Source organism: Muscardinus avellanarius, assembly GCF_963383645.1.
Source record: "Muscardinus avellanarius genome assembly, chromosome: 4".
NCBI classification, from domain to species: Eukaryota; Metazoa; Chordata; class Mammalia; order Rodentia; family Gliridae; genus Muscardinus; species Muscardinus avellanarius.
Genome location: NC_137789.1, coordinates 98,328,793 through 98,346,452, shown reverse-complemented (window position 1 = coordinate 98,346,452; position 17,660 = coordinate 98,328,793). Strand labels below are relative to the sequence as shown.

Sequence of the window (17,660 nt, the reverse complement as noted above, 5' to 3'; positions counted from 1 at the left end):
TGCAGAGCACAAGACACAGAAGCACAATTCCAGAATAAATATGCAATCACTATCCTCTAATTAACCTTCAACACTTCACCAATACCACAATCAACTTGACATTTTCTCTCAAATATGTCAAAGCACCCCAAACTCACAGTTCCACATCTAATCTAGTAAATACCTCCTATAAATCTGTTCTTTTGTTAGCATTCTTCCTTTGTTAGTGACCTGCATCCTGTCTAGATGCACAATGAACCTTGGCCTTCAATCTTAGTCCCCTCTCTCCCTTGCAACCTTCAACATCAGTCCCTCTCAAAAGCTTCTGATATTACCTCCAAAATATTTCCTACCATCACACTACCTCAAATTAATGTCATCTTGCCTGGAGTAGTTCTTAAGATACTCACAGTTTTATGAGCAATATGAGTTGATTATTTGTACAGTGACTAGTCTGTAAGCTATATTTAATCATTTCACTACTTTATCTGTAGCATTATGCAATTTTCTTTGCTTATAGGGACTTGATAAATATATGCTGAATTAATGGGTGAATGGATAAATAAACACAAATAAATATATAGGTATTATAATTAACATCTGCATATATGAGGGAAATATTTATACTCGCATCATATAAAAGCAAAAACTCAAAGTTTAACAAAAGCCAGAGCATGAAAAATTTGGATTCAAATTTAGATTTCAATTTTTCTAACAGCTGAGTATCTTCTGTTCATGAGTCATGACGCATATTAAAGTTTACAGAATGTTCTTTTTTCATTGAAGTTATAATAGGCTCAGATAATTATCTCTAATTTTTAATCACATAACATTATCTATGTGGAAAATAATGTCCACAGAAGCCACTCTAAGGTTTTAAAGATGTGCTATCCACTGAAAATACTTTAAAAAAAACACTTTAATTTTGCAAATGGAAATGTTTACTAGCTCACACTGAAAGTTACTTAATACCAAAATGTATCCAAACTACATCATGCAAAGAGAAAAGGAATTAAAGTGAAAAATAATAAAAACTGACATTTTAAGCCATTGTTTTCTGTCATTTATTAAGTGTTTGTCTTGGTGTAAGTGTACTAAGCAATTCATATGTGTATTAAAAAAGAACTATTATTGTCCCTATTTCATGGATAAGAAAATTGAAAATTAGAAGAAATGATCAAAGCCAGGAGCCATATTCAACTTCTGCAGGATTCCAGAAGCACTTAACATTAAATTGCCTAGTGAATAAGTAGTTAAGTCTTTCATTTTAAGCCATTACTTAGTGAAAAATGGAGTAAAACATTTTTTACTAGTAGTAGCATCTTATACTAAGACATTTCAATTATAATCATATGGGGAAGGAAAATAACATGTGTATTAAAAACGTTAGCTTTTCCAAGATATTTAAGGAGCAAATTGTTTGTCTTACCCATGAATTCAATCCCCAAGTGGTCTGCTACACCAAAGCCAGCATGGAAAGAAGAGAAACAGAAAGAGAAAAAGGTTAGAAAAAGTACATATGAGGAAATCAAAGTTTATGAGATCAATTTTCCCAAGCAAAGAATGTGTCTCAATTTCAAGCATCTTTGCTTGGAAAATATAACTTGCAGATTCCTAACCATAAGAGTGCACGGTACACTGATTAGCATTTCTCCAAAGCATGTGACCTATAGATTGGAATTTTAGATAGAATGGTAGTACATAAATTATGAGGTATACTAAATATATATTTAGCCAAAAAATAGAAAAAGGGGAGGAGGGGGTGGAAGAAACTGTGAGTAAAAAAAAAATCTGGCACCAATATTAATTGCAGAATCTATAAAGATTAGCAAGTTGTTTAATATAAACTTGAACTCTGCATTAATAAGAAGCTACAACATGCACTAACCAGATGATCTTCACATTCACAAAAAAAAATGTATTTTCCCATTCATTGTTACATGAGAAACCTGTGCATTAGCAAGATTAAAAATCTTACATAGGACACAAAATATCAAGCAGAGTTGGAACACAAATCCAGTATAGCTGACCCTCAAGCTCCATGACTATCCACTTGACAGCCTGTCCTGTCAAAAACTAATGGCAACAGAGTTTGGTGGGGGTGAACGCCCCCAAGTACTTGGAGTACTTGGAAAATGAGATGTAGGATTGCAGGTTCAAGAACAGCCTCAGCAACTTAGTGAGAGCCTATTCCAAAATAAAAAATGAAATAGGGCTGTGTAGAATGATTCTGAGTTTGATCCCCAGTATCATATAAACACCCAAAAATCAAAATAAATAAAATGCAAATGGCAGACAAAGATGTCCCATCTATTCTCTGTCTATGTGGACAGCAGCCTTAACCTGTTTCAGTCGGCCTGGAATCAAAAGAGTAATGAGAAGCAGAAAAGTCGAAGATGGTGATGGAGAAAAGCGGGGATTACGAGCCCCGCTAACAACCAGTCTCTTTTACCACAAAATCAGCGCCTTTCATAGCCAGAAAACACCATCAGCAGAGAAACAAAAAATGTAATTTCAAGGGACAGAGAAAAAGAGGGCTGGAAAAACGAGACACCTGAAACAAGACCGCAGTGCTGTAGCTGGAGCCACAGCGTGAAGCAGTGGGCGCCATTTTCCCTTGCAGCACCAGGCTCCAGAGAGGAGGGGAACTCAGAACAGAGCTCAGAGACAGAGAGGAGATGCGCCAACTTCATGCCCGAGGATGCCGCAGCAGGGCCTTACTGCTGGTGGCAGCAGCGAGTTCACCGGACGGCACCAGACCAATGCACTCAACAGCCCACCAGGCTCCAGAGAGGAGCAGCGGACAGCGAGTCAAGGGGAGCCACTGCGGATCAGCCGGGAGGAATTCGGCAGATTTCTTGGCACAGGGAGCATCTAAATTGAGCTCCCAGAGGCTGGGCTCAGCAAACCCTGCAGGGACTCAGAGCAGAGCTCAAAAACAGAAAAGAAATATGCCAGCCTCACGGCCAATTGTGTGGCAACGGCGCCATATTGCCACCGGTGGCAGCAGCAGCGAATTCACCGAGTCCATGACAACTCCATCTGCGCACTCAACAACAGTGAGTCAAATTGTGGCCCCTAGAAGAGAAATCCCAGTACTGTACTCCCAGGGACTTGACGCAGTGGGGGAGTGGTGGTGGCAGAGATATCACACCATAGGAGAACGTGCAACCTGGCACCCCCATGGTCTAAAGCAGCCTCAATGGACTCCAAGATCTGAGACTCTGAGATACAACCCAGTAAAGGAGTAGTGGTGACTGAGATACCACAGACTCGAGATCCAGAGCACTTTAAGTGAAGTCGTAGTGACCCAGGGAAGAACCCAGAGAAGACACAAACTTTCAAAATCATGGGAAAGAGGAATAACAATGGAGCAATGAATGCCCACAACCCCACAACATCAGAACCTGATAAAACAGAAATTCAGAGATTTCTAGAAGATCAAATCAGGAAAATAACTGTAGAAATAATAGAGGTGTTTCGAAAAGAATTCAGAGAGAGCCAAAGAGAGATAAAGGATGCAATTAATGAAGTAAAGGCCTCAATTCAAAGTACAAACAACCGATCTCGCTCCTAGAAGATGACCATTCAAAAAACAAATGCATAGTTTCTAATTAAGAAAAAAAAATCCGACAGCAGGAATCTGACATTGAAGAAATATGGGCACATTTTAATTAACCTAAGAATAATTGGAATAGAGGAGGGAAAAGAAGGTGAAACCAAAGGGATCAACAATCTCTTCAAAGAAGTAATAGCAGAAAATTTTCCAAAAATAGAGCAAGAGGTTGATACACAGGTCCAGGAAACTTATAGAACTCCCTTTATAGAGGATCAGAGAAGAGGATCCCCACGCCACATAATTGTCAAAATGACCAATGTGGAAGCCAAGCAGAGAATCTTAAAGGCAACAAAAACAAAGGGCCAAGTGACATTCAGAGGCAAACCAATTAGAATCACTCCAGACTTCCCAAACCAAGTCATGAGAGCCAGAAGGGCTTGGAGTAACATATTCCAAACTCTGAAAGAAAACAACTTCCAGCCAAAAATTTCCTACCCAGCAAAACTTTCTATCAAATCAGATGGGGAAATAAGAAGCTTTCACGACAAACAGAAACTGAAGGAATTTATGTCTTCAAAACCAGCACTAGAGAAAATACTCAAAGAGATTAACTACAAAGAAGAAATAGGTAACACACACCAGAACCAGAGAAACAAGATTTTCTATCCAATAGACAACTAAGAGCGGTTATCTGTGGAGATTCATTATTTATGTTAGTCTTTTACCTATCTCTAAATTGTATTGTTTACTTTTATTGTTGCTAATTTTTAGGATTTCTAGTTGGAATATTAATATACCTTCAGATATAGTATTTGGAAATATTTTATCCCATTCTATCAGTAACTTTTAACTCTGTTTACATTGTCTTTGGATATACAATTTTTTTTTATTTTTTAGGGAGTTTGTTTACCCTTCTGTTGCCTGTGCCATTGAAATCATATCCAAGAAATCACTGCCAATTTCAATGTTGTGAGGTTTTATGACCCAGATTTTCTTCTAAAAGTTTATAGTATTAAGATTTATATTTAGGTCTTTTATCTATTTTAAGTTAATATTTGTATATGTATTAGGTAAGGGTCCAATTTTATTCTTTTTCATGTAATTATTATTTTTCAACAATATTTAGTTAAAAGATTATTATTTCCTCCACCAAATGTTCGTGGAAACCTTGTCAAAAATAACTTGACAATACATGGAAGAATTTATTTCTAGGCTTTTATTTAACTCCAATGGTTTATATATCTGCCTTTAGAACAGTATTATACTGTTTAAATTATTGTAGCTTTATTTGGTTTGAAATCAGAAAATATAGATCTTCTAGCTTTGTTCTTCTTTGAGATTGTTTGGGTATCTAGAGTCCATATTCCATATCAGGATAGGTTTTTTTCTGAAAATAAATTAATAAATATATGATAATTTCACCTAAAAAATAAAGAAAAAATATTCTCTGGTAAGAAAGAAAGCAAAAAGAAATATTGAAATGTTATCTTTAAATCATCAAAAGCTTGTTATCAGACAAATGAAACTGTTATGTGAGATTATCATCGTTAATACTGGATAAATTGCTATAAAACTAGATGTCAACCTCTAAGCCAAGCATGGGAAGGAGGGATGGGGAGGGAACGGGGTGGGGATCGGGTAGGGGCTGACTGGGCGATGTGTGCATGTATGTCTACAAAAGTATTTTCTTTATTCCATTATGATGTATGAATACATTGCACCAATAAAAAATAAATTTAAAAAAAAAAGAGTAATGAACTGCATCTGGGCTACCTGCCCACAGTCAACCTTTGGGGTTTGTTTACTTATATGGTTCTTTCTCTCTTTCCTCTTTCTCTTTCTTTCTTTGTTTCTTCCTTTTTTTTTTTTTTTTTTTTTTAATTGTAGTATAGGGGATAGAACTCAGGGGCATTCTAACTCTTAGCAACAACTCCAGACCAATTTTTTTCCCTTTATTTTGAAACAGGGTCTCACTGTTGCAAAAGGCCTCACTAGGTACCTGAGGCTGTCCATGAACTGCTGTCCTCCTGTGTCAACCTCTCAAATTCTGGGATTACAAGCGTGTACCACCACGACTGGCTCAAATGGTGCTTTCTTTTAATCATTCAATTATACATTCATTCATTTCTAAAATTCAAGACATACTTAATGGTGTTTTCTGTTGTGGCAGGATTTGTCTGAAATAAGAATAAATAGAGAAGAAAGTAGTACTGCAACTGTATTTGTTACTAAGACTTAAATTTATGAGTCCTCTCTTTAGAAGTAAGCATTTCCTTTTAGAAAATATATGGTACCTTGAATATTTCAATGCCTTTCATGTTTGTAAATAGTTCATTTTAAAATTTCTGTGTGCTAATTTTATATATATATATATATATATATATATACATATACATACAGACATACATAGGATTTGTCATTTTATTTTATTTATTTATTTTTTTATTTATTTATTTTTTTGGTGGTAGTGGGGTTCCTGGAAGCCCTTCTTCCTCCGGGCTACACTCCCAGACCTATTTTATATTTTTGAAACAGGGTCTCTTACGCCAGCGCGGCTGGCTTCGAACCTGCGCGCTCCTCCTGTCTCCACCTCCCAAGCGCAGGGATTACAAGCGTGCGCCACCACGCCCGGCTAGGATTTGTCATTTGAACCATATTACATATATAATTCACAAGATTTACAACCACTTCTACTGTATTTACAGAAATTTTTCATTTTCCCAATCAGAAACTTTGCATCCCTATAAACCTACATTGCCTTCCCAAAGGCCCTGATAACCTTTAATTGCTGCTCTTATCAAAATCAATGTGTTCATCAATAGTTAATTTTTAGCCGGGCATGGTGGTACACACCTGTAATCCTAATACTTGGGAGGCTGAGACAGGAGGATTGCAACTTCAAAGCCAACCACAGCAACCTCACAAGTCTCTAAGTAACTTAGCAAGATCTGTTTCAGATAAAAAATAGCATAGGCCCAAGGATGTAGCTCAGATATAGAATGCCCCTGGGTTCAATCCTCAGTACCATAAAAAAGTTAATTTTAAGTGATTAGAACCTATTTTAATTGAGAAATATCTACCTGTATAAAAAGAAGGAGACAATGCTTTTTAATAGTAGATGCATTCCACTTTCTGCCTGGTATTTTCTGACTGCCTGCTCTGTGCTGATGTGTGCTAAGACAGGTATCTGGCACATTTTCACAAGAGGACAGGATGCTTGCTCTCCATGAGTTCAGGAATCAGTGGAAGACTACAGAGAAAAAGCTCTGGTCATTCTTTGTAATAAGTGCTAATGGAAAAGTAGAAAATGTGCCTTGGCTGGCAAGGGTGGGGGCCCAAAAGCTCACTGCTGCAAGGGAAAGACTGTGCTATACAAGAGAATGGGGTTTGTGCAGAAATTGACAAGGGCATGTTTGTGCTTTTGTGCAAACTGAAAGCTGTGCGACTATGAGCACCCAACACATTGAAAAGATACTAGAGTTGTAGTATTTAAAAACAAGGATTTGGTTAAGCTGTGTGAGGTGGCGCAGGCTTGTAATCCCAGCATTTGGGAGGCAGCGACCTGAGATTTGCAGTTCGTGGACAGCCTCAGCTACTTAGTGAGGCTGTCCCTTTGCAACTCAGTGACACCCTGTTTCAGAAAATGAAAAGACTAAAAAATAGGACCGGGTGGTGTAGCTTGGAGGTAGAATGACCCTGGGTTCCATCCCCAGTAACACACACACACACACACACACACACACACACACACACACCACTATGATTTGATTAACATTACTTATCATAAGACTAAAGATAAGAAAAAACTGGGAGTAGGAATGTTTCTTTGTTTTTTTTGTTTGGTTTGGTTTGGTTTGGTGGTACTGGGGTTCCTGGAAGCCCTTCTACCTCTGGGCTACACTCCCAGACACCTATTTTATGCTTATTTGGAAACAGGGTCTCTTAAGCCAGTGTGGCTGGCTTGGAACCTGCGCAGTCCTCCTGTCTCTGCCTCCCAAGCGCGGGGATTACAATCATGTGCCACCATGCCCGGCTCTTTGTTTGTTTTTTTTTTTTTTTTTTAACATGCAATCAGAAACAAAAGTTCAGGAGAAACATTAAGAGAGGAAAGCACATAGAAATCTGCTCACAAAGGGCCTCAATGAGCAAAGCAGAGGCTCAGTGATAAGATGGGCCAGGTGGAAAAGCATCAGCCTCCTGCTGGCTGAATATGCTCTTCCTGGTGGAGCTGAGATGGCTCACAACTGTTTTCCTGGCAAGTGTAAACAATAGCCATTCCTTATTCCTCCCTGACCTTTACTATTCTGTGTGTGATAGGATATGGAGAATTGGCCCTTGTGAGCCTGTATATTGTGATAAAAAGTGAATACAGTGTTTGATAAGTTGGAGGCCAATATGGACACTTTACAATAACAATGAATTCATGACCAGTAGCAGAGACAGTAATCGTAATAAAAATTATCCCAATACTGAAAGCATGACTCAAAATCTTGAGGAAAAAAGAATGTGTTCTCTCTCAATATAAAAGTTACATCTAATTATTAGAGTTGTAATTTTCATACTCTCGAGCAAGGTGGCATTTATATTCTTAGATATTAAAGGAAAATCATTTACTAATTTTTATAATGGCTGTTCGAGGAAACTGAGATTACTGAAAATACAAATAAAAAGTTAGACCTTATTTTAAATATTCCCCTCTTTCATACAAGCAAACACATACAGACCGCCAGACACACACACACACACACACACACACACTCTTTATCTCTCCCATTATTTTTAGTAAAATGGCAAACTACTGCAGGGCTAAAGATGCTAAGAGAATATAGTTCACGTAGTAGTAGTATCAATGAAAAGCCATGAAGAACAGTTGGTAGAAATTATTTTTATTATGATTAATTGATAATAATTAAATTATTTTAAATTATATTTACCTTTAATTATTATTGTATGATTAAGTTTTTCTAAATTATAAACTATATTTAATTTTTATTATGATTGTTATTTGTTGTATGAGTCTTACATCAAACATGATTCCACATAACCCTGCCCTGACTATTGTTCAAAACAAGCATTCTGCCCGAGGATACCCAGGCATGCAGGAAAACATCAGTAAGAACAAAGTGAAAACTGATAAACTAATAGTTCATTATTTATCTACTCAACAAACCATATGCCAAGAACTCCAAAGATATGAGGGTAAGAAGCACAATGTTTTCTAAGCAAAACAAATGTATTTCCCCCATAGGATGTTTTAGAAAGTATAATTTCCATCATTTTAACACTCTAACTTTAGAATGTTCACAAGCTTGTATTATACAATTGCAACTAACTTTTACTGAGCAATTCAGATGTAGTAGGAGCTGCCTTAAGCATGTCACAGTAACTTGTAAGAGTCTTTTTGTGCCCATTTTACATGTTAAAAATAGATGCACAGAAGCCGGGTGTGGTGGCGCACGCTTGTAATCCCAGCATTTGGGAGACTGAGAGGAGGATCCGGGTCCACGGCCAGCCTCAGCTACTTAGCAAAGCCCTCTGCAACTCAGTGAGACCGTGTTTCAAAATAAAGAATAAAAAATAGGGCTGGGAGGTGTAGCTTGGAGGTAGAATGCCCCTGGGTTCCATCCCCAATCCTGCAAAATAACAATAACAATAATAATCAAATAGATACGCAGAGAGGTGGACTAACCTTCTCCAAACTACACAGCCTTATAAGCAATGAGAACACAGTGGCGCCCAGGAGGCTTAAGTGAACTTCAAGCCAGCCTCAGAGTTCACATGTGCCCTCCCCAGGAGGAAACAGCTAATTTTGACAAAGTCAGCAGGTAATGAGATCTTCAGGGAAGAATTATTTAATCCACTTAAGAGAACAAGTAGTTCTCTAGCATCCTCAAGCAGAGCCGAAGCACCACTTACTTACCTGCTTGTCCCTCTTTATTGATGAAGTGCTAAATGTAAGCCACTCTGGGTGGGAGGGAGGATGAAAGGAAGACGGCTGCTTCCTGTCTTCAAGGGATCAAATTGGCAGATCAGTGATATTCTTTATTGGTTAGCAGGGATATTTATTTGTAATGAGGCTGACCTAGTAATTTTTACATGTGGCAAAGGATAAAAAGTTTTACCTGAAATTATGCCAAACATGAAACTAATACTTAACAAGAGCCAGCAGCTGTCCCTGCAGAAATGAACCATTCTTAAGTTTTAGGAATAAATAAGTGACCAGGGAAAAATTGAATATTCTATAAGGCTAAGATTACTGGAAAACTAAAACTTCAAAGCCCATTTTGTTCATTCTTGGGGCCAAAATTGTACATATTTACAATGTCCAACAAGATGTTTTAAACACTTTGAAATTGCTAGTTCAAGCTTACTTACATACACATTACCCCATATAATACCTGTTGTTTGTGTGTGTGTGTGTGTGCTGAGTCAAATCCTTAAAGTCTTGTTTGGTAGGAATTGTCAAATACACTGTTATTAACTACGTCACTGTCTTGTACCGCAGATCTCTTGCACGTAATTACTCCCCATCCAATTGAAATCTAAGGTCTATGTGCCTCTGAAGTGTGCATGATTCAAAGCCATTTCAGAACCTCTTGCTGTCTGCTGATGGACAAGGGGAAGCAACCTGAGGTTCCCCAGATGTGGATGGAGAAAAAAACAAGCAAAGCAAACCTTGACTCACTGACAACCTCAGGGCAAAGGGGACAAGCTGTCACTGACCTCTGATGAGGAGCTCACACCATGTAGAAGTGGGATGAAGCAAATCAGATACAGATTTCAACCTCAGTCCTGCGTTCAGACTGTCATACTGCAACTCCAAATGTGAGCACTATACTCTTGTTACACTGTGTATGGAAAACAGGTCCTTGAAAATACCGATCTGTCAGGTTTTGTATGTATGTTTATTTGTGTGTGTGTGTGTGTGTGTGTGTGTGTGTGTGTGTGTGTGTGGTGCTGGGGATTGAACCCAGGAGCATTCTACCTCGAGGTACACCACCAGCCCTATATTTTTTATTATTTATTTTGAAACAGAGAACAGAGTTTCACTAAGTTGTGGAGGGCCTCACTAAGTAGGGGAGGCTGGCTGTGAACCTGTGATCCTCTTGTCTCAGCCTGTGAAGTACAGAGATTACAAGTGTGTACAATCATGCCCAGCTACTTATGGGTTTTTGTTTTGTTTTTGTACTGGGAATTGAATCCAGAGGTGATTAATCTTCAAGCTACACCATTAGCTAGACCACTATTTATTTTCAAATAGGGTCTTGCTAAGCCACTGAGGGTCTTGTTAAACTGAGAACTGACATGAACCTCTAACCCTCCCATCTCAGTCTCCTAAATACTGGAATGGAAGGGGTGCACCACTGCATGCAGATTGATCTGTGTTTTAAAAAATCAAAATATCGGTTAATGTTCAAGGAGATTAACCATGGTGAGAATTCCCCAAAGCTCACCTGATGTGTACTTTGAAGAGACCTCTGCTGGGAATTCAGGAGACTGCCTTTCCCAACATTATGGAAACAGCCAAGCTGTCATGGAATGCCCTGTGGAACTAGTAATGTATGGCACCTGCTCTGGGAAATACACGCTCCTTGAGTGTGGAGCAAACCACCCACTCAGTTATAAAACATGTCAGTTATAAATGGCTTATCTTAATAGCAGAACTGAAATCTGTCACTTCTTAAATTCTACCCACAGATCCCTATCAAATGACTTCCCTGGTGACACCCTGGGAAGAGCTATCCCATCTTAACAAAGAAGACCACATTGGATTTATGATGAGAATAAGTTGGGTCTTGAATACCTGAGTTCATCCATCTCTAGTATTTTCTAAAATCACATTAAGGACATGGCATCGGTTCCAGTTGCATCTGTAGGTTCATGTATTTTACTGTCTTCCCGGTGAGCTCATTAGATGTCTTATGCTGAGACACTGTCATGTCTACCCACACTTGTTACAGCAAGACAAAATGAAATAAACTCTAGGGTTCCTGATTAGGAAAAGATCCGAGATGGGTGATAGCCCTGTTCGCAACTTTAATCAGGGCATCTATAGAATACACACCTTTCAAAAGGATAAGGGGTCGAAGCACAGGGGAATAGGGTTTGCTACAGGCTGCCAGAGCATACAGTTGTGTGGTCAGGGGGAAAGCCATAAGGGAGTCTAAGACAGCATGGCAGCAGGGAGCTGACACATAAGCAGAACAGGATCTCTCAGTTCTTGTTTCCCACAGCTAGAGGGTGAGATGTCGAGAGTATGAGCACATACCTGGAGAGGAGGCGGGAAAGGCCTTTTCCAGGTGTTGTATGTAACCCCATGTCTGTCCTAAAAGCAGTGGGATAGTATCATTTTTCCCTTTTTCAGGTACTTGGTACAGGAGTTAGGATGCAAATGCAGGTCTGCTTCTGAACTCCATGCTTCCTTCACTAAATTAGGCTACCTCATTATTCACCATTTGGTTTTATTTTTATCATCACATATATATCTGACTTTGGAATTTATACATGTTCACGAGTAAAATATGGAAAGTAAAAAGTCATGCTCTTAAAAAGAAATCGATACCTCTCTCAATATGTCTTAAAAGTAATTCTAACTAATTTTTTGCTCTATTTCCCTCTAGTCCTATTTCTTTGCTTGTAAAATCAGCTAAATGTTGATTTTACACAGTTGCTCTGCATCAGGTGCCTAGGTCTGTGGCTATTTCAGCAGCACAATCCCCACCCCCTCTCATAGCCATCACACTGGAACTGATCACCTTTTCTACTGTTCTGAGTGGGCCATGACACCATTACTGTGGCTAGCCTCCCACCAGACAGACCATCAATCACAGAGGAAGCAAAATGGCTTTTCCAGAAAGCAAAACACCCCACTCTCCTTTGTTACAGAACATAAGCTCTTTACTTTTCTTTTTATAAGCACCATTGCTGATTCCCGTTGAGCACAGATACCTCTACTTACTACTCTGCTTTCATCTCCCAGGCAAGAATGCTCATTTGTATTATAGAAGGAGAAAGCAGGCAGCCATGGGGACTGGATCATGCACTGCTGGAGCGCAAACTCAAGATGGGCATTTGGCTTCACAAAATGAAATATCAAAGCAGGGCTTGAACTGAGGTTCAGGAGGGAACATTTGCTTTGCCTGCTCTTCAAAGATGAATCTTGCCTAAACAGCCTATAGAATTTTCTAGGGAAAATATTTTGGAGAATTAGACTTAACTCCCTCTGAACAAAGAATTTAAGAAGAATCACCACTGCGTAAAAGAATACTCATTCAAAATAAATTGGCTTTTTGCCTCTCTAATGACAGCAAAGCTGTATAGGTGAGAACACTAGCATTTCCATTTCCTAAAACACAGTTAATTACTCAGCTTCTTTTCATATTTTATCAACATTTTACTTTTAATTATATTTTCATTGTGAGCTTCTGTAAACATTGTTTTGTCTAATTTTAAAATTAGCCTGCCTATAAAGTAGGGCTACTGAGCCCCCTCCAACAGCTGAGGAAAACAAGCTTCCCTGAAAAACTAAAGGTCACATTCAAAGATGCCTAGCTTCTTAAGATGGAAAGATGTTGTATGTTCCAGGAATGAAGGGTGCCTGTGTTGACTTTTTTTTTTCCCTCTCACTACTTTATCATCCCAGTCTATCATAAAATATGGCATTTTGTAACTTCTCAATACTTGTTTCCTGAACGAATGGATGCCTCCTCGAAAAGCCCCTTGCTCTCTGCATATGACTTCTGTCCCTCATTCAAGGCATGGGGTCCTAGCTGTCCTTCAGTACCACTGAGTTCTTGAGAAACACAGATTCCTGGTAGAAACTCTATTGAGTCTATATTGAAAAAATAATAGGTTAATAATAGGTACAATGCTTCCAGAAAACTTTAAAAAAATTAAATTTAATTATCAATTACAAAAGCACCATATTTTTTTATATGAGCAGGTCAACACACATCTATCTTTATCAAATAATGACTGTGTATAACATAGGATTCCCTTGAGTAATTTTTATTAGAAAAACTAAATTGTTAGTGGTAAAAATGTTTTGGCATGTGCTATTAAATGAATTGGTGGGGTGTGTGTCTGTTTGGTATGTGTATGTGTAGCACTTGGGCTTGAACCCAGGGGCATTCTACCTTCAAGCTGTACTGCAGTCCTTTGTATTTATTTTTATTTTGAAACAGGGTCTCATTAGATTACTGAGACTCTCACTACATTGCTGAGGCTGTCCTCGGATATACAATCCTCTTTCTTAGCCTCCCAAGTACTGGTATTACAAGTGTTCACCACCATGCCTCACGAAGACTTGGTCTTTTGTAGTTTCAGACATTTATACAATCTTTGTATTAGAGATTTCATGCTCTTTCTAATTTTTCAAATTCTATCTTAATATATTTGAAAACATCCAGAAGATATTATGATTAATAGATATAGAGCCTATCATAAAATGAGGGGCAGTCTATTAAAAAACAACAGAAATAAATAATAGAAGAAATCACATGACAAATAGCACCATATGTGTTTCTAGTTGTAACAGTGATTAAAGCCTTTGTTACCAAATTGTATTACTACAATACTTTAAATCTGACTTATAATTTTAGAATTTCAATATTGTCTTAATAATTACTAATTTAAAATAATGATGGACACACTGCAAAAAATATAAATATGAGCTACAGGGCACTGAATAAAGAATAAAGCCAGCTCCCTCCTATGTCCTAACATAGAAGACAATTTCAATACCCCAGAGATGGCAGAAAAAGGCTCTCTGCTCTCATGTGCCAAACACAGGGGAACTAAAGACACAGATTTCCAAAGAAATATGTAAGCTAGAGAATGCTGAGACCTGGATAAATTGCCCAAGATAAATATCTTGGGGAACAAAATGCTGTGATAGAGTGGATTTAGTAGAAAGTTTCCTATTGACAGAGTAAGAAAAAAGGGAGCCCATGGCAAGAACAGTGCAGTGAAGAGAACTCACGCTAAGAAGATAACTCAAGGTTCTAACTAGGAAGAGTACTCTTAGATTAGAACTCAGGAAAGAGATGGCAAGTGGGACAGTCACATGTGCAGGGCTAAGGCTCTAAGAAACATCGGAAGCTTATTCTCAGAAGGTGCCTGGTGATATCAGGAGATGGTGTGAGCCAGCATAAGACTTCCTTCCTTGGTTTCTTTTCTCTTGGGAATTACTCTAGGTTGAGCTCATATTTAGTGGCCAGACACTAAGGATTCTATTTATCCATTGGTAATACTTACTTGGTTTGTTATATTTTTGTTTTGGCAGACACTTGTGTGGGGAAAATATTACAAATAGTTCTTCAATGCAGATGTTAACACAATGTGTCAAGTATTTTAAAAAATGCAGAAGGTAGCTGGCATAGTGATGCATGCCTCTAATTCCAGTCCTCGGGAGGGTTAGACAGAAGATCTGCAAGTTTAGAGGTAGCATGACCCTAGTTAGACAGGAGGACTGCAAGTTTGAGCTCAGCCTCAGCAACTTAGTAAGATCATGTCAGAATAAAAAATTAAAAAGAGCTGAGGGTGTACCTTGGAGGTGGCATGGGTTCAATCCCCAGTAACAAACAAAGATCCCAAAATAGTTTCTCACAGGAAATTACTGAAAAGGAGCAATCACTTTTTCTAGCCTCCAAGAATATGGTTCTGCCAGAACTTCCCCAATGGCCCTATTCCCACCACATCGTGCATCTTTCACTGACTTTGAATATCTTTCCCAGTGTACTCCAAGTCTCCCCCTAAGAAATTCTCCCATTATTCAAGACCCAGTTTCTCCTCAAGCTATGATTTCCTAAACTATTGTCATCTGCTGTGTTTCTCTGAACAATAATTGATTCTCTATTCAGCAAGCAGGATTATTATACCTTGAGTTACAACTCCTTGCAATAACTAGGTGAACTGTGATCTCCTCTGTCCTTCTTCACTTCCCCTAGTGCCTTTTAAATCACAGATGGAAATTCTTTACTGAATATTTTTTCATAATCCCACCAATTCTCTTTTTCATTGCAGGTATACATTTGTCATATTTCCTTACAGTGAATCATGGCTAAAATTTCAAGCTCATGCAAATGCTGTCATTCAAGCCATAACTATTACTTGCCAGATCTTCTGAGTATTTCCGACAGGTTTTCAGTAACTATCTATCTATCTACCTATCTATCTATCATCTCCCTATCTTTGTAACTACATGATCTACTCATTGAATTATGAATCGCCTGCAGGTGTGTGGGGACGAGGCCAAGTCTGGTCTTTTTCTATTGTAATATCTCAGTTCCAACCAGGCCTTCAAGGTGATGATTGATATACAATGTTTTAATTTTTATATCTTTTGACAAATAAAACATTAAGCGTGGAATACCACTGGACCTGCAGAGAAAACCTCCCAATGGTCTCTGTTTCTAGTTGCACATGGCCATTGCCCCTCCTCTGCTCTTGGCCGCTGCCTCTGCCCCACACTGACTGACACACAGACTGAGCGCTGAGTGGCCTCAGTGGACAAACGCTGCGAGTCCTCAGCTCAACAAGCTTTGTGCAGGCTCCGGGTCTCTGGGAGAGCTAGCTGCTGTTTCTCCCCATCTTTCAACTCAGCTCATACCTGTGCCCACTGCTGTGCTCTCTGTGTTGCTCTTTGAGTTCCCGTTTATGGTCACTTGAGTGGGGATTGCACCTTTTTCTGGACTGTGTACCTTGGCTAGCAGGCAAGTAGGAATTGCTCAAAGCACTTTTGCCCATTGAACATACACGTGGATGGAGAATGAGCATCTCAATCAAATTTCTCAAATACCACTGTTCAGGTTGCATACGATTTGATATTGTACTTGATGCACAAAGTCAGAAAACTGGGAGAGAAATGTGGCAACGACATAGCTTTTGTATTGCTGATTATGTTTCGTTGCCTCATTCTGACAAGACAACACATTCCAACATTGGGGAAACACCTTAATTTAATATTAAATGTTATCATTTGTTTTGTAAAAAGTGCTGCTTGCGGGAATAGTTTCACTATTGATGATCCTTGTGCTGCACATTTCTACTTCCAAGTTTAAAAGTCATATTAATTTATACTTATAAGCCCCTGAACACCTGGGAATAATTGATAATAAGCACAACAGAAGAAACGCTTGGTTTCACTAATGGATTAATTTATTACTTTTGCAGCTTAAAGTGTAGCAACAGGATGGAACTTTTTCCCTCTAAATGCATAATCAGCTGAGAATGTTATTTGTCTCATTGAAATGCAAAGAACAATTCTTCCTTTGCTACCTGCTTCCTAAATCCATTAAGCAGTTAATAATATAACGACTAATGTAAGCCTCCTTTATTTAATAAAAATAAAGAAATGGAAATTAAACCAGCAGAACCTTCTCCCAGTAATGGCTTCCCCAAAAGTAGCTGGATTATTCTTAGTAGTATAGTAGCATAAAGTAATCAAGGGAAGCTCCTTTATTAAAATAACAGAGAAAACTATTATCTAATAATTAGTTGGGAAATCAATTGGATCCGTGTATTTTGAATTTCTTACCCTCACCCAGCCAATAGCTTTGTCTGTGGTCCTAAAAATTTTCTATGTGTTTTCTAGATATGTGAATGGAGAGAATCACTTTCTTGGGCATTTTATTAATGTGAAAACCTTTTCAAAATGGTCTTTAGATGTCAGAAGCTAAGTATGAATGAACTTAGAAAAATTCTAATTATATATCACTTAGACATTAGCAAGGCAACCAGAATCTACGACATTCTTCCTTGAAGTTGCCATCTAAAGGTGAGGAACTAGAGGCCAGAGGTATTTTACAGATAAAAAAAGAAAAAACTGAGTTTCAGACTGGTGAGCTAATTTGCTCACAAATTAGAAATAACACTCAGGCACAGTGGTGCCCATCTGTAAAGCTCCTGTCTGTATTTGGGAGGCTGAGACAGGAGAATCATAGGTCTAAGGCCAGGCTCAGCAACTTAGAAAAACCCTAATTCAAAATAAAATAAAATAAAATAGGGCTGGGTGGTATAGCTCAGAAGTAAAAATGTCCGTGGCTTCAATCCCTAGTACCTCAAAAACAAATAAACAAATAAATAAATGAGAGAAAGAAGTAAATGAGAAAAGTATTTTCTT

At 38.3% G+C, this 17,660-nt stretch overlaps 1 protein-coding gene across 5 annotated transcripts in view; it reads right to left on the bottom strand.

The window, feature by feature from the left end:
* Window positions 1–17,660, bottom strand: part of NRG3 (neuregulin 3) — a gene marked incomplete at both ends in the record, with an annotated part of 1,125,058 nt that overhangs the window by 137,405 nt on the left and 969,993 nt on the right. For 3 of the 5 annotated variants that reach the window (XM_080695350.1, XM_080695353.1, XM_080695351.1), the window contains one exon: window positions 1,409–1,435. In XM_080695350.1, the coding sequence (XP_080551476.1) occupies window positions 1,409–1,435 (27 nt within the window). The remainder of the gene's footprint in view (window positions 1–1,408; window positions 1,436–17,660) is intronic. The other 2 variants (XM_080695354.1, XM_080695352.1) reach the window with 1 other exon arrangement.